The sequence below is a fragment of the Coloeus monedula genome (genome assembly GCF_965178545.1).
Source record: "Coloeus monedula genome assembly, chromosome: 21".
Classification (NCBI taxonomy): Eukaryota; Metazoa; Chordata; class Aves; order Passeriformes; family Corvidae; genus Coloeus; species Coloeus monedula.
In genome coordinates this window covers 9,970,040-9,987,091 of record NC_138801.1, presented here as the reverse complement: position 1 = coordinate 9,987,091, position 17,052 = coordinate 9,970,040, and the positions used below count along the sequence as shown (strand labels likewise).

General features: G+C 55.3%; 2 protein-coding genes across 3 annotated transcripts; one reads left to right on the top strand and one right to left on the bottom strand.

Moving 5' to 3' along the window:
• Window positions 1-1,368: 1,368 nt before the first annotated feature.
• WDR31 (WD repeat domain 31) lies at window positions 1,369-6,981 on the top strand (the record flags this gene model as incomplete). The annotated part of the gene is made up of 9 exons (XM_082295446.1): window positions 1,369-1,415; window positions 1,903-2,032; window positions 2,420-2,494; window positions 3,407-3,551; window positions 3,635-3,735; window positions 3,966-4,033; window positions 4,390-4,531; window positions 5,366-5,528; window positions 6,821-6,981. 9 exons carry the CDS (start codon window positions 1,369-1,371, stop codon window positions 6,979-6,981), a joined length of 1,032 nt encoding a protein of 343 aa, XP_082151572.1.
• Window positions 6,982-7,980: 999 nt separating this feature from the next.
• On the bottom strand, window positions 7,981-16,938 carry PRPF4 (pre-mRNA splicing tri-snRNP complex factor PRPF4). 2 transcript variants are annotated; one of them, XM_082295212.1, is made up of 14 exons: window positions 16,803-16,938; window positions 15,933-16,110; window positions 15,388-15,574; window positions 14,703-14,790; window positions 13,884-13,963; window positions 13,552-13,645; window positions 12,606-12,700; window positions 12,273-12,331; window positions 11,536-11,659; window positions 10,293-10,382; window positions 9,653-9,775; window positions 9,215-9,322; window positions 9,024-9,134; window positions 7,981-8,880 (listed from the first exon to the last, which is right to left on the bottom strand). In XM_082295212.1, exons 1-14 carry the CDS (start codon window positions 16,851-16,853, stop codon window positions 8,295-8,297), a joined length of 1,974 nt encoding a protein of 657 aa, XP_082151338.1. In that variant the 5' UTR covers window positions 16,854-16,938; the 3' UTR covers window positions 7,981-8,294. The 2 variants fall into 2 exon arrangements, with proteins under 2 accessions (XP_082151338.1, XP_082151339.1); XM_082295213.1 differs by having other exon boundaries at window positions 8,579-8,880; window positions 9,016-9,134.
• Between the last annotated feature and the right edge of the window lie 114 nt (window positions 16,939-17,052).

Genomic DNA, 17,052 nt, shown 5'->3' with positions numbered 1-17,052 from the left:
CAGTGAGACCCAGGACAGAGCTCCCACCTTCCCTGCAGCCTCCCTTGGCCTCTGGCAGCTGCCTGTGAGCTAATGTGCAGGTAGGGATGAACATTAACTAACTGCTGGCTGGAATCAGTAACCATCAGAATTAGAACTCACACCTTAGCTTTTCCTAGAATCTTGCTTTGCAACTTCCAGAGTTCTCCCACTGTCAGAGAAAAATCACATTCCTGATGGACTGAAACGATTGGGGCACAAATTATCACAGCCCCTCAGCTGTGAGATTGGTCATTCCTCACATCTTTGGAACATGCAAACTCATGGATAGAACAGCAGGAGATTAACTGGCTATTACTAATTGCTAATCACAAAGGCTGGCAGGGTAAAATTAGAAAGGGAATTCTGTAGAAACCCAACCCCTTTTGCTCAGTGCTTCCAGGATTTGTTTTTCACTGCCAGAGCCTTCAAGCAGTTTTTTGCTGGAAAAAGAAGGTGTGGAGGTTTTATCCTGATTTTGATTAGCAAAATGCTGCAGCCACGGAAGATGGGGATGCCAGCAGACTAAATCCAATTAGCGTGCCTCGAGCTAAGCAGCAGCCAGTTATTGCCTGTGACAATTCACTGTCACTGAGTCTGGTTTCTGCTCTGTCTGTGACCTGTGAGGACAGGAAGGAGAGATGCTGCTCCTCACCTGGATGGATGCTGGTACAGGGTCTGGCTGTGCTGACCCCTCTGGAAAGGGACAGGGCAGCCTGGCCCCAGCCTGGCCAGCAAGTGTTTGCTGAATGCATCTGGGTTATCCACACGGCCCTGCCTTGTTGGAATTGGCGTTTGGACATGGAAACTCTTCCCAAAGTGTTCCTCAGCTCGTGGAAAGGTCACTTCAAGGATTGCCAGGCTGTCTCAGCTGAGCGGGGGCTGCCTGTGCCTGCACTTGGTCCCAGCAGTTGCTGTACGAGCTCCAGTCTGAAGGTGTTTGCCTTCACCAATCCAAAAACTGGGATCTCCAGGATATATGGAAGTCCAGACCAGATCCAGGAGTAAGAGGAGGTGTAAAGAATGACAGGCATCAGCTCCATCTCTGTTGTGGCCTCACCAAGATGGGGTATTTTTAAGCTCAGTGTGAGGTCCCAGTGACCTCACCCTGCTGCTGGCTCTGCTCTAAGCTAAAGGCTCCACTCAGGACCTCTGGATGTCCCCTCCCCGAGGTTTTCTTCTTACTCTGGATGGAGTTAATGTGGATTACATGTCACCAGCACCTTATCCTGTTTGTGTAATAAACAGAAACTCCTCTGGATCCCTGGTGATGCCGTGTCCCCTCACCCACAGGTCGTGTCCCCACGGTGCTGATGTGACACCCACCACTGCCTGCTCGTTGCCAGGGCTATGGGGAAACTGCAGAGTAAAATCAGCTTCCACACCACCAAATACAGGTAAAGCAACGCTGGGAGATCAGTTCTTGTTAATAAACCAGGTGTGAGAGAGAAGAGAGAACGTATATGAGCAGAGAATATAGCAAGCACAAGAGTTTAGTTTCATTATTGCATGTTTGAATCAGGTTTTTATTCCTAACCCTCACTTCTAAAGTCTGCTCAGCTTCTCTGGGGGATTGATATCCCAAATGTCGCTCACAGGAGTGGCCAAGCACATAACCATGGCCAGTGGTTGTGCTCTGTGATGGCTGAGGCAGAGACCTGAAGGGGAACAGCTCCGGGAGTGGCTCTTTGGCCCAAATATCCAAACTGCTTTGTTGTGTCTGCTCCATCTCACTCACAGCCTCTCTCTGGCTTTCTAAGACAGATGTTGTCAAGTCAGAAGATGCCAGAGGTGCCATCTCCCAGCCCCTGGTGCCAGGGAACGGCACCCTGACCTCGCCTCCCAGCCCCCTGCAGCCCCCGGTGCTGTCCCTGTTCTCTGCAGGGCCGATGGCTCCGTGGGACAGACGGGACCCGCTGGTGCCCCCCAGCAGCACAGCCCTGCTCACACAGACGCTGTCACCTCTGTGGCTGCTCTCAGACCAGACCTGTGTGTGTCAGGAGGAAGGGATAAGGTGAGGGATCCCCTGGGGCAGGAAAATGTATCAATGGGTCAAAAATAAGGGTGAAATGTGAGCTTTGAACATTTCCGTGGATGGTGACTCTGTCGGTCCCTGAATTTAGACTGGAAAAATGAGCTTAGAGTGAGGGCACGCACTGAAGCACATGGAATCAAATTTTATAACCTCTCCAGAGCTCATATCACATCAAATGCTCCCACCCAGGCTTGGGATCGCTGGACTGACTCTTACATCACTTGGCTTTAAGGACAGCTCTAGGCGCTGCAAACCAGAGGAACCTGTTCCCTGTCCTGTGGACTGAACCTTGGTATGATGTAACCAAGGATGTGAAAAATCCTCCCTACCCTGCTCTCGTGCTGACCGCTGTCCCTGTCCCTGCAGAGCGTGGCCGTGTCCAGCTGGAGGTCTGGGGCTGCCCTGCGCCGCTTCATCGGCCACGAGCGCGAGGTCACCAAGGTGAGAGCGCCGGGGTCTCCCTCAGGAGCTGGGGAGCCAGGACTGGTTTGTCATCCACACAGAAGGTGGGATCAGGCTATTTCTGGTATCCAGCTGGGGGCAGTTGGACTTGATGACCTTAAAGGTCTTTTCCAACCTTCACGATTCATGATTCTGTGATCAGAACACGTCAGGTTTTTCCCAAGGTCCCAACAGATCCTTTGGGAAGCAGCACGGAGTGGTGCATCCAGACTAAACAGGGCTGCAGGAGGTCTGGATGTGAGCTTGTCTTCCCCTCCAAGACACTGTGTAGCAAAAGCTCAGGACGAATTATGAGGCCAAGTTTTTGATGTAGAGATGCCATTTACTTTTCTTCAGGTCTCATTCTGCTAGACTTGACATTATTCCACAAATCAGCCATACCTGGCTGATACATTCTGGGAATACCCATACCATGTGCCATAGCTGGACTATTCTGGGAATATCAGGGCTTTAATTTCCTTTCTGGGACTGGAATGACAAAGCCAGGCAGGCTCCTGGGAGAGCAGACGTGCAGGGGGGCTGTAGCTGTGCATGGTGTGGCCAGTGCACCTCCACTGGGGACAGCCCCAGTGGGTCCCCTGGGCTCTGGGTACTGCAGGGACAAAGGGAGCTTTGTTCACCCCAGTGCTCAAAGCAACTCTGCACTGGGTTCATTTGGGCTTGTAGGGAAGTTTTTCCTGTAAAATGAATGGTTTCTAAGAACGAGACCTCAGAGCACCCATCCACCATCGAGCCCCCTGGCTCTGAGGGAACAAGGAACAGAGGTGGAAGGCCAGGCTCTCCCCAGACACATTCTTGCATGTCTTGGGCTGTGGCAGGACAGCAGCAGAGTTGTGCTCTCCCTGTGAGCTCGGTGGAGGATGAGCAGCTTCTCCTTCTGGTCCTTGGCAGGTCACCTCAGCCCTTGACTCCAACAGAGTCTTCAGCGCATCCCGGGACAAGACAGTGATGATGTGGGAGCTTCACGGGGCTTCGGAGCCAAGCCAACACTTCCCAGGACATGACCTGGTTGTTACTGGACTGGCTGTGAGCCCAGGTGAGGGACAACACATTCCCAGTCCCCAGGGACTGAGTGACAACGTTTCCTGCCTTGTTTCTGATGTTGATTTGTGGTTGCAGACGCCTCCCAGCTGTGCACGGGCTCCAGGGACAACACCGTGTGCAAGTGGGACACCGAGACCGGGGAGTGTCTGGGCAGAGCTGCAATCTCCAGGAATCTGGTAGGATCTGCTGGTTCCTCAAATCCCATCCCAATACCTCCCCACCTGAATCACCCCCAGTAACCCCACTGGGTCTGCACCTGGCAGGGCAGCAGAAAATGTCTTGATCCAACATTTCCAGCTCCCAGCACAGGGAGGGAGAGGATGGGAGCTCAGCGGTTCTATCCTCAGGCAGACAGAGCCTGGGCTGTGCACACAGGTGGCTCCCGCTCATCCTTCCCTCTCCACAGGTCACACACCTGTGCTGGGTTCCTGGGGAGCGTTATGTCATCCAGACCTCAGAGGATAAAACCACCAGGTAAATTCTCCCTGTGGCCAGAGAGAAGGGAGGTGCAGCCTGAGGCACGTGAGGCTGTTGTTTGGTTGGTTGTCATGACCCCTGCTGGTGTAGCTACAAGCCACCTGCCAGCTCACCTGGGCCTTGGAGTGCAGTCTCCAGCCAGGGACAGGGGCTGGGAGCAGCCCTGGGTGAAAAGGAGAATTTGTGAAAAAGAAAGCTGGAGAGTGATCCAGCATGGATAAATGCAGGGATGCAGACAGAGTTTGGGAGCAGCCAGAGCGCATGGGCACAGCTGGGGTGTGTGGGAGGCACAGAGGGAAACCATCGTGGTGATGATGTCTCAGGGCATCCTTGGCCTCTGCTGTTCCCTGCAGGGTGTGGGACAGCCGGGAGCTGCAGGTGGCACACACGTTCCCAGCCAAGCAGCACATCCAGACGTGCTGTGACGTGAGCCAGGACGGGCGGTACTGCCTCAGCAGCAGCAGCGGCTGCGCCGGCCACGGCGCCGAGGCCACCGTGAGTGCCAGGGCAGCGAGAGCTGGGCTCCTGCTCCCTTTCCCTCCCCTGTCCATGGCAGACAGGGGAGAGCAGCACATCAGTGCTCCAAGGGTCTGAGTGCTCCCACTGCCTTGGCCTTGTGCTGGTGTCACCAGCCAGGGCCAGTGCTTGGTGCCTTCCTGCCTGTCCCTTTGGGAAGTTCTGCTCAGAGATTATCAGCAGTTATTGTGCCTGATTAAAGCACTGGGATCTGCCCCATCCCTGGAAATGTCCAAGGCCAGGTTGGATGGGGGCTTGGAGCAACCTGATCTAGTGAGTGGCATCCATACCCATGGTAGGGAGTTGAAACGAGATGGTCTTTAAGGTCCCTTCCACCCCAAACCAGTCTGGAATTTCATTTCAGCAAAACACACAAGGAAAAAACAATGGAGGGCTTTGAAGAGCACAAGGTTCTTGCAGAAAGCCTGTGAGGGACCCCTTGTTCCAGGTGTTTCCAAACCAGGGATTCAGTCCTGCAGGTTCTCATGCCTTTGTGTGGGGCTCAAGAGGATGAAACTATCCCATCCCAGGGAGGGCAGGGCTGAGGATGGGAGCAGGCTGGACACTTCTTATCTGCCTGCATAGTCTTAGCTTGTTGGCTCTAATGGGTGTGGGCATGTGCTCAGTCACCAGTGGTGAAAATCCTTCAGATATTGATGTTCTCCAGGCCTGTGAGCACGAGCAGGAACAAGGGCAGTAGCCAGGGTACTCTGAAGATTGGCAAGGAGCTCTTTATCCCAACCCACCTTCCTGTCCTGGTAAAACAGTCCCATGCTGGCAGAGCTGGGCTCTAACAGTGCCTGTTTCCTGCAGCTCTGGGACCTGAGGCAGACCAGGGGCCGAGTGTGTGAGTACAAAGGGCATTTTCAGACCACCACCTCGTGTGTTTTCCTGCCCCGGGGCCCAGCACTCGCCCCCAGCATTGCCACATCCTCCAGCGACAGCACAGTGAAGGTCTGGGACCAAGACACTGCAGGTAGGGGAGGCTCCTGCCCACTCCGTGTTCCTTTCTCTCGGATAACAAATCCACTTCCCTCAGTTCTGTCTCCTGGTGGTGATGGGCAGGGTGACTGCTGCAATCTCTGGAGTTTACTCCAACCCAGCTGCAGGGTGGGGTGGAGAAATGCCCCAAAGCATGAAGGACTTGCATGTCAGAGGCGACAGGGGACCTCCCTCAGCTAAAAGGAAGAGCAGCTTTTAAAGATACATCCAAGTTAAGCCATGAAAGGACAAATGACAAAAAGAAAAAAGATCAGGGGAACTCCAGAGATTTCTGCAGGTGGAAGTTGTAAGGAGCAGAATTTTTGTTGGAGGACAGAGGGCTGGTCAGCCAACACCCTCATTTTCATTGTCCTCTTGAAGGGGAATCGTGGGCATTTTGGGATTAAACCTGGTGGTGAGGGTGAGTCCTTCTCTGAGCTGGACACAAAGGTGTTTGTTTACCTGCCAAGCCCTGCCATGGCAGCAGGTTCTTAGGAACCCTTGTGCTGCAGGCAGAGACCTCCTGGGAAGCTGTTCAGGTTCACAGCATTAGACACTCCCTGGAGCTAAGCCCCTCTCCAAGGGAACTTACTTAAGATGGGATGAAAATAGAAACCTGAGGCTCTCCTGCAGAGAAGGACCTTCTGTTCTCTTACCTGTTCCTTTGCCTGGTGCCTGTGGGGCTGGCAGCAGCTTTGATCCTCTTGCCTTCCCAGCTGGGTGAGCCATAATCCAGCTGCTCTGGGAAGGGTGCAGGGCACCAGGAGGGGCAGCTGCCTGTGGGGCCATGCCAAGTGCAGCTCAGGCTGATGTCTCACAAACTGGCTCAGGGGGTTTAATAACAGACACAAACAGAAAGGCTCATGTGACACTGGATATTGTAAATCTTATTTCTCTTTTGGAGATTCATCAAAACTGCATGGTGAGCATAGCACAGCCCTTAGGAAAACTTAATTTTGGGAGAGAAAGGTGTGTTGGGAATGGCTCCAGGCACACCCTGCAGCTCTGCAGTGGGGGCTGTAAGTCCAGCCAGCCCTGCTTCCTCTCCCAGGAAGGGGCAGAGCCTGACCCCAGTCTGGATCCCTGTCAGCCACTGCCTGCCTGGGCAATGCACAGGGGTGAGGGCCTCTTCTCCAGGGGGCACATCCCAATTGGATGTGTGGATCCAGGACAGTGAGGGCAGCAGCTCACTCACCTCAGGTGAAGAGAGCCTGGAGGTGGGAGATTGGTGTGGCCCTGCCTTATCTCAGCAAACCCAGCGTCCCTCCCTTGTCCCTTCCCTTGCAGCCTGCCTGGCCACGCTGCGCCTCGAGGGCTCGGGCCCGCTGGCCTCGCTGGCCGCCTGCGACAGCTCCACCCTGCTCTGTGCCAGCTCCAACTCCGGCATCCACGTGCTCCGCGTCAGCGGCGGCGCAGAGCCGGCCCTGGAGGAGGTGGCAGCGTTCTGAGCACTGGAACCTCCTGTCCGAGACTGTCCCAGGAGGGGACGTGACCCCCAAGAGCTCCCCGACCACGGGCAGCAGGGACTCCGTGCCTGTGGAGTGGGGATGTGTGAGCAGGAGCTGGGGGAGCTGCTGGTTGGTTTGGGGGTGGCAGGGAGGCACCAGGGCTGTCCAGAAGAAGAGCCAAACCCTGGGAGCCTTCAGGCCAAGCTCTTGCTCCTGACTGAGCCTCCTGCATTTTCCTTACAAAGCCTCCTTGCAGAGCCAGAGGCAGGGGATGGCCAGAGGGAGGAGATGAGATGCCAGGACCAAGGAACCTGAGCATCAGGCTGAGCACACACAGCCAGACCTGGGCTTGGACCAGAGACTGCATTAAATAATTCTGTTAGTTGCTGGCCTCTCAGTATTTTCCCTGGAAGGAACTGTGCTCACATTCCCAAGGAAGAGACAGCTGCTCTCCAGCTGACAACAGGGAGGTGAATCCACCTTCTCTTTACTCCTGAAGGTTTTCATCCAATCACAAGAAGTCCAGGACCATCCAGCCCAGCCCCTGGCCCTGCCCAGACCCCCCAACAGCCCCACCCTGGGCATCCCTGGCAGCGCTGTCCAAACGCTCCTGGAGCTCTGGCAGCCTCGGGGCCGTGCCCATTCCCTGGGGAGCCTGGGCAGTGCCCAGCACCCTCTGGGGGAAGAACCTTTCCCTGCTCTCAGCCTGAGCCTGCCCTGGCCCAGCTCCAGCCGCTCCCTGGGTGCTGTCCCTGGCCCACAGAGCAGAGAGCGGAGCTGCCCCTCAGGAGGGGTTGTAGCCCCTGATAAGTCTCCCTCCCCTCAGCCTCCTCTTCCCAGAGACCTCACCCCCTCCTCAGCTGTTTCTTACACCAGCAGAAATCAAACTGAGCATTGTGGAATTCCTGTAATTTCTCCATTCCTTGTCAGACCCAGAACTCAGGATACACATTCAAAACGTGTTTAGATTTTCCAGGGCACAACATTTGTAAAACCTCAGTTTAAAGAGCAAACAAGTACAAAAGCTCTCCCCAGGGTAGGGCAGAACAAGACAATCCTACACTGAATGACCTCACACAACAAACCCTGAACAGGAGATGCTGACATGGATTTGCAACACCCGTCCAGGGGACAGCTCAAGGAGTAGGACACAAGGTGGTACCTGGAAGATTCCCTGGCCTTGGACATCTACTGTAAATGAATCCAGAGGGATGCAGATCTCCATCCAGAGACATCCATGTGCAGGCAGGGGCAGGAAGGCACCACTGCCTCTCCCTCTGAGCTCTTTCTCTAAATGCAAATCAAGTTTGAAGTCACACTCCTGCCAAAAAGGAAGGTGAGAAGGGCAGTGACAGAGGCTGACCCACACACCAAACCTGAGGTGCTCGCTGGTTACCGCAAATGTCTGAAGGACACCTGGGAGCCAAACTTGCAAGGGAGGGTGGAAGTACATGGATCAAAATTACAGCAGAAAGTGGTACCTGCAGTACAAAAACAGTCCAAAAACTGGGAAAACCCCCAAGACTTGACTCCAACCAAGCCCTGGCCAACACTGGTGCTTCAAACACACCCAAACTCCAGAGCAGCCATGACTGCAGCTGCTGTAACACATTGGAATTGTTGATTCCTATTTTTTTCTTTAATATAAAAAAGCAACTGGAAGTCATTAACGTCCCCATCCCAGTCCACAACTGGCCCCTCTGAGCTACTCGGCTGTCCAGAGCTTGAAGGTTCTGTCGTAGGAGCAGGTGGCAATGAGCTGCCCATCCAGGGAGATGTCCAGGCCCATCACCTTCCCCTCGTGCCCCGCCAGCGTCTTCAGCGGGGACCAGCCAGGGTGGGTCCAGATCTTGGCCGTGTTGTCGTAGGCGCCTGTGAGCAGGAAATTCCCGTGGTTGGCTGCACAGGAGGAGAAAAGGGGAGAAGTGAGACTTGGAAATAAAAACAGGACATCTCTGCTCACCAGCACAGGCCTTCCCGAGCTGCAGGTGTGGGTTTGAGCTGCTGGAGGGGCAGGGAGCAGCAGGGACTCACGTTCGAACCTGACGCCAGTGACCAGGTTCTGGTGGGCAGGGATGGTGTAGATGCACTTCCTCTGCCGCAGGTCCCACACCTTGCAGGTGTTGTCCCCACTGCCCGTGGCCACGTGGTACCTGCCAGGGAGGGGAGAGCAGTGTTTAGGGACTGGGGTTTGCACCCAGAGCTCCCACATCAACGCCAGCTTCCTCCTTACCCATTTGGGGAGAAGTTGATCCCGTAGATCTCCTTCAGGTGCCCTTCCAGGAACATGATACAGCGTCCCGTGCGCAGATCCCACACCCGGCCAAAGGCATCCAGGCCTCTGGAATCACAGGATCACACACTGGGTTGGGCTGGGAAGGACCTTACAGATCATTCAGTCCATGGGCAGGGACAGCTTCCACTGTGCCAGGCTGCTCCAAGCCCCAATGTCCAGCCTGGCCTTGGGCACTGCCAGGGATCCAGGGGCAGCCCCAGCTGCTCTGGGCACCCTGTGCCAGGGCCTGCCCACCCTCCCAGGGAACAATTCCTTCCCAATATCCCATCCATCCCTGCCCTCTGGCACTGGGAGGCCATTCCCCCAGCAGAAATCTCTGGTCACAGCAAGCCCTTGGTAACGTTTCCCCCCCACCCTGAGCCAAGGGCAGCTCACCCCGTGCCGGCGAGGGAGCCGTCGGTGTGGAAGGCGATGTCGTAGACCCCCTTGCTGTGCCCCTCCTGGTGCAGGATCTCCTCCTGGGCCTCCAGGTCCCACAGGCGCCACGAGTGATCGTAGCTGCAAGAACAAAGCACGTGTTAAACCACGGAGCCATTCAGGTTGGAAAAGCCCTCCGAGACACTGAATCCAAGTGTTAACCCAGCACCACTAGCCCATGTCCCCAGTGCAATCTGGATGTTTTTTGAACACTCCCAGGATGGTGAGTCCACCCCTGGGCAGCCTGTTCCAGTGCCTGACCACCCTTTCTGTGAAGACATTTTTTCCCAATACCCAACCTAAACCCTCCCTGGTGTAACTTGAGGCCGTTTCCCCTGGTCTCCATGTAACTCCAGGGAGAGTAACAGGGTATTTCACCAACTCTGGGGGTATTTTACTGCCAGCTGGAGCCCAACAGTGTCTCACACAGGAACAGGGAAAGGAATCCCAGTGACCTGCTGTCACTGACACTGCAACAGCCCAGCTGTGGTCACGAATGGCCAAGCCCTGCCCTGATGTGGACACGCCCTGGCACCACAGGGCCACCAGCTGGGCAGCCCATGGTCACTTCTGAAAGCCACTCCCCAGGTGTCCATACCAGGTGGTGCCCAGGAACCTCCCGGACGGGTGCCACATCACACGGGCCACTCTCATGCTGTGTCCCTCGATGTCTGCCACAGGCTCATCACTGAAACACACAACAAACCATTGGGCACTGGCCACAGGGGGCTGCCTCAAGCCAGGCCTTTGCCCACACATTGTGATGGCAGCAAAAGCTCTGCTGATGAAATCAAACCAGAAAGGAACATCAGAGCTGTAGCTACTGGCTCTGAATTCTGCCTTTGGGTCACACTCCTAAAGCTCAGAGTGAAACCCTTTCTCCACACTCCTGTTGGTTGTAAAGCTCTTCTGGGATGATGAATAATAATGAAAATTAACAAGGCCCTTGTTATGAGCACTTTTGGAAGTACAGAAACAAACCAGAGACCACCTGTACTGCAGGGAGTTCTTCTGAGAACAGAAACATCCTGAACTGCAGCAAATCCTGCTGTTCTGAAGGACACAGGATGGAGGGAATACTTATTCTCCCAGAATGACAGGCAGCAGGTCAGGAGCCTTCATACACGACCTGAACAGCAGTGAAGTTTCTTTCCAACAGGTTAATTAAGAGATGTGGTCACATGAGCCTAACAACCCCCCTGTTGCTTGGCACAGGGGCCCTCTTGCTGTTAGAAACTCTGATTTTCAGCCAGGGATAAACAGCTGGGGCTCTGGGAGCTGCCTGCCCTGCCCAGGAGCACTGCAGGCTCCACTCCTCAATCAGGTGATGCTGGGGCTCAGTACCTGAACCAGTCTCCTCTTCCCAGGCCTGAGAGAGGTGCTGCCCATCTGCCACAGCTACTCTGTGCAGTGACAGCTGCTTGTCTGCAGCACAGGCAGAAGTTTCTCTGCCTGGTTGTGTATTTGGTCAGTCCCTCTCCAAATCCTGGTGCTTCCCAACCACACAAATTCATTTCTTAATATCCAAGAGGGGCAATTTTCTTCTAAGTGAGATGTTAGAATGAAACAGTCCCCAAACCTTCCATCCATCACCCCCAGCAGTTCAGCAGTGCCCAGCAGCAATTCTGCCTCAATCCCTTTCAGACAATCTCCCTCGACTCCCTAATCAGGGAGATCTCTCTCCCTGCTGAAGAGGCTGGCACGTACTGAGGCCAGGGATTGCACTGGGGTAACCACAGCAAAAGTTCATATTGGCAGGAGGATGGTAAATGTCTGGAGGAACATGGAATAAACCCCAGAACAGCAATGCTGCAGCTGTGCACATCTGGAACAGTTCTGACCTTTCCAGGTTCCAGAGTTTGACGGAGCCATCGGCCGCACACGAGGCCAGGCTGACGTCCTTCTTGTCCAGGGACACTGTGGCCTTGGGGTGGAACACGACTGCCCCCACATTGGTGCTGTGCCCTGAAGGGGAAGGAAAACCAAAATTCAGAATCTGCCATGGGATCTTGGGCAGTTCCTCAGAAAAGCAGCATTTCCTTGGTACTGCTGCGTGAGGTGAGCGGACACCTTCACTGTGCCCTCAGTGCTGGGTGACACTGCCCTGTAATCCACAGGCAAACTGCACTTCCAGGAGCACCCAACACAGAGCATCCAACACCAACACCAAGGTTTGGAACTCTCAAAGTGCAGACAAAACTCAACATATAAATCAAAGAGATTTGTCCTCCCATCTGTATATAGTCCAAGTTGTGACCACTGCTCAAAGAACCTCACTGTTGTCAAGTGACCTGCCCAAAACTGCTGCTGTTTGTAACTCAAGTACTTAAACCAAGTTTGGAAACAAAACAAAACCGTTCAGAAATAGAAACAGCAAACTGGGAGCTGAGGTCGGAGCTAAAGGCCAGGTCTCCCTCATTATCTGACACATTCCCATGCTCTCAAGCCAAGGGATGCCCTCAGCAAGAGAAAAATCTGCCCAAACACAACATTTTGAGTCACAAAGTAATTCAGATGTGGGAGCTCAGCACAGAGAGGAACAAAAGAACCAAAAGCCTCAGTGAGAGCCGCTCGCTACCTCGTAAGGTGTGAACCAGGTTGCAGTCGGGCACGGACCAGAGCTTGCACAGCCCACTCCTGTGGAAGACAAGGAATAGATGTCAGTGGAGAAGGAACATCAAGGAACTCATCAAACAGAGCTGCAAAGCCACCCCGAGGTTCTGCACTGGCTAAAACACCAACACATTTGGGGCAACCAGCTCAGATCAATGAACCTCTGCTCAGCTCTAAAATGGAGTGATGAGAGCTCAGGGTAGGAAGAAGCACAATTCCCAAGCCTCCAGTAACATCCCTGTCTTTCCCTGGTGTGCTCTCCCAGCCCCCAAAGCAGGTGCTGTCAAGGCTGTCTCACCAGCAGGCTGTGGCCAGGAGTTTGGAGTTGGGGCTGAAGTGGCAGTAGGACAGTGGGCGATCGTCCCCGATCTGACTGCAGAAGTTATTCAAGGACTGCAAAAAAACCAAAGAAAACCATCAATAAATGACTAAAGTACAACCAGCCCAGAGCTATTCCCAGCCAAAGCCTGAGGTGAGGGAGGCAAATGTGCACAGGAGGAGGCAGAGGCCTTTGGAAAGTCACTTTCAATGGGAGGAGTTGCCTCAGAGCCACTCCAGGGCCAGCCTGGCCCAGGTGGCCCAGCACAGCCTCAGGTGACAGCTCAGCCCCCCAGGGCCACCCATGGTATGGGCCCCCCCAGCCCCAGAGCTCTGCAGCTGCAGCTCTGACACAGAACTGGCTGGAGTTGGGCATCTTTCCACAACTCATCCAAAGAATCCAACCAGACAGACAGGGCAGAGGGGAGAAGCAAATCCTCTGGCAGCTGCTGCCTCTGGTGTAAACAGGATTAGGGGGGAGCACACGGTGTGCCTGAGCCTCTCTGTTTGGTTAAGCTGGGAATCTGGCTTAGCATGCTCGGAAAGGGCATCTCAGAGTCATCCCAACCACATTCTGCACCCAGAGTTGGGTATTTCCCTTGGATTCCCTGGCTTCCCAGCCAGCCAAACCCATGCCAAAGCCAGGAATGCATTCCTTTAGCTTCACAGGAGAGTGCCAAGGCAAGGCAGGGATGCCTCTGCCTCCTGCCACCCACAAGAACGAAATACATCTCCCTGGATCACTCTGAAGGAATCAGAGCATGCTTTAGAGACACAAGGAAACAGGAAAAGCAGAACCTCCCAAGATTGCAGAGACTGATGTGCATCTGGACAGCACCACATGCAGCTGAATTCCTGCTGAGCTCTTTGGAGGATCAGCCAAACACTGCTTGTGAACACAGCAGTGGAGCAGCTGCCAAACCTACCCGCAGGGATTTGTGCAGTTCCTGCCTCTGGGATGTCCTGGTGGCCTCGGGAATCTCCTTGAGCAGCCGGGCCTCCTCCAGCCGCTTCGCTGCCCTGGGGAGAGCAAAGGTGGAGTGACAACTGCCAGCATTCCCCCTTCCTGCTGCTGGCAACAGGCCTTTCCCTGCTCTTCCCCCAAACTGGGCTAATGCTGGATCAGCCCCTGAGAGCTCTGGGCTCACTGGACTTGCCTCCCCACTCCTTGGATTTCCTGTGCTACCCCCAGAGGGATCAGCACTTGGATTTGACACACGGCTGCATCTCCCTCCTCCTCTGTGCTGTTTTCTCTCACCTGGGGAGTGAGTAGTTGGCCAGCCACAGCCTGGCTGTTTTCAGACTGCGTGGGCCCTCGTGGTACCAGGTTTGCTGATACTGTAAAAAAAAGGAATAAAACTGATGGAAAAGCTCTGGTGCTGCTGCCCCTGCATTCATTCCCCTCAGCTGCCTCTTCCCAGCACCTGCCCCCAAACCCTGCTGTGCTCTGGCCTCTTTTTAAGGGCCTTCTGCACAACTGTAAGCCCCAGGAAAAGGGATTAAGAGAGATAAACCAAACTCTCTGCCCTACAGATCCGATCCTGACATGCTGCCACTTCACTCAGTGTTCCAGCTGAGCCCTGACTCATCTGCATTCACTGACATGCAACTCCCTCCTTGTTTACACATCACCCAGTAAACAGAAAGCCCAGAGCTGCAGAAATTATTTCTAACAGCACAACTCAAAAATAATAAGGAAAAAATAGACTCAGAAGAGAGACAGCAGCAGAAAGAGTAATCAAAGGCAGAAACAGATGCAGCAGCAGGAACATATTTTTTCTTCCCAAGCATGAACAAAAGTAAGGGACTTGCTATAATGAATAAGAGCCCACACACCTGCTCTCCTGGTTTGCACACTGAGTGCAGCACAGAGCTCAGTCTGGGAGTAAAAAACCACACTCAGTGCTCCTCACTGAGGCCAAACATTGCCACAGGTTTGCTGAAATGGGCAACACAGAAAAAGCCTGAAGGGATGACACGAGAATCCACAGGCTGGCCAAAGCCAGGAGTCCTGGATATATCAGCCCTGGATATACCATCCCTCCCTGAGCACTGAGGGGACAGCAGACACCCCTACCTCTTCTTTGGACTTTTTTGACCTGTCATCATCTTTCCTGGTCTTTTTTAACGCGTCTGTGCCGACCACGGAGAGGATGTTCCTTAACCTGGAAAAAAGTCATGAAGCTGGATTTAGCCAGTGAATTCTCAGCTCACCTGACAAATACCAGTGTGACATTCCCTCTACCTTGGGGTTCTTAGAACAGAAATACAGACTGGTCTGGGCTGGGAGGGACCTTAAAGCCCATCCTGTTGCCACCCCTGCCATGGGCAGGGACACCTTCCACTGTCCCAGGCTGCTCCAAGCCCCAATGTCCAGCCTGGCCTTGGGCACTGCCAGGGATCCAGGGGCAGCCCCAGCTGCTCTGGGCACCCTGTGCCAGGGCCTGCCCACCCTCCCAGGGAACAATTCCTTCCCAAGATCCCATCCAGCCCTGCCCTCTGGCAGTGGGAAGCCATTCCCTGTGTCCTGTCCCTCCATCCCTTGTCCCCAGTCCCTCTCCAGCTCTCCTGGAGCCCCTTTAGGCCCTGGAAGGGGCTCTAAGGTCTCTCTGGAGCCTTCTCTTCCCCAGACTGAACACCCCCAGCTCTCCCAGCTGCCCTGTGGCACAGCACTGCTGACCAGCAGCACTCGCTGCGCCCCAGCTCCCCGGAAAAGCTCAGGGATTTGCTAAGCGGCCATTCCCTGTTTGCAGACACAGCACCTCTCCCTGCGCTCCGCAGGCCCCTCTCCGAAGAGCGTGATGGGCTCCCCCAGGGCCCTCAGGCAGGCCTTGACCTCGGAGTCGTCGGTGGAGACGTTGATCTGCCGGGCGCGCTTGCGGCGCTCGAACTCTGCCAGCACTTCGGCCTGGCGCTCGCTCATGTGGTCCTCGAGGTCAAACACCTCCCCTGGACACAGACACAGCCCTGAGCACAGCACATCCACCACGGATCACACAACAGCTGGGGTTGGGAGGGACCTCTGGGGACCACGCAGTGCATCCCCCTACCACGGCACGGCCACCCAGAGCAGGTGACACAGGAACGTGTCCAGGTGGGTGTGGGATGTCTCAAGAGAGGGACACTCCACCCCCTCCCCGGGCAGCTGTTCCAGAACCTCTCTGCCCCTGGATCCCTCTCAAGTGGGAAGATCCAAGGAGCTGCCCATCCCGGTCTGGTTTGAGGTGATGCCCAGTGAGCAATGAGAGACATCTGGAAGTGTCCTGCCTCCAGGGAGGGATAACAAAGGGTGGTTCCACAGCCTCACCACTGCTGATGTTGATGTTCCCAGCCTCCATGGCAGCCTTCATGCCTTCCTTGCCCAGCAGCCCCGACTCGCCCTTGGCCAGGCGCTCCCGCTCCTTCTCCTCCAGGCTCCCGTAGAAGATGGGTGCCCGCTTGGCCGGGGGTCCATCGCTCTCCTCTGCAGGCTTGGGCTTGGGGGGCTGCAGGGAGAGGCACAGTTTGGAGTGTTTGGGGACAGAGGAGCCAACAAACAGCCTGGGCATGCCACAGAGCTGAGCTGTGCACCATGCAAAGATCCTCTCAGAATCCCAGACTGGACTGGGTTGGAAGGGACCTTAAAGCCCATCCCATTCCATCCCCTGCCATGGGCAGGGACACCTTCCACTGTCCCAGGTTGCTCCAAGCCCCATCCAGCCTGGCCTTGGACACTTCCAGGGAGGGGGCAGCCACTGGACATTGAGGTTTCTGCCTGAAGGCCAAAGTGCAGAAGTAAAATGCCACATTAAATCGCTTAAATCAGGCTGTGCTGTGTTCCTATTATTTATTATCTACAGATTTATTCTTTGAAAAAGCTTTAGAACATGAAGCTTTTCCTCCTCCTGCTGAGCGCCAGCACAGCCAGGAGCGATGCCACGCTCCAGCTCCCGGCGGCCTCCCAGGAAGCCCGGGGAAAGTGAACGGTGCCCGGCTCCCTCTCCCCGGAGGGCGTCACACGACCTTCCCGGGAAATCAATCAGGATTGTGCAAAAATGCAGGAAAACACGTGAGCGTTCCGGCTCCTTTAAATGGCTCCGGCGTCACCGGTGCATCGCAAACCCCACACAGCAACAGCAGCCGCGACCCCCGCGGCCTCTCCCGCTCCGGCGGGCCCGGAGGCGCCCCCACCACTCACCTCGGGGGGCCGGGCCCCGCCTCGCGCGGCCGGTGCCCGCGCGGTGGCCATGGCGGGAGCGGGACCGGGAACAAGACCAGGAACCGATACCAAGACTGGAGAACGTGAACGGGACGAGACCCGCCGCGCTCGGGCTCCGGCACCTCACAGCCGCTTCCGGGTCGCGCAGGGCATGCCGGGAGGCGTGGCGGACGGGCTGCGGGCGGGTTGCGCAGGGCATGCCGGGAACTGCCTCGCCCTTTAAGGGATG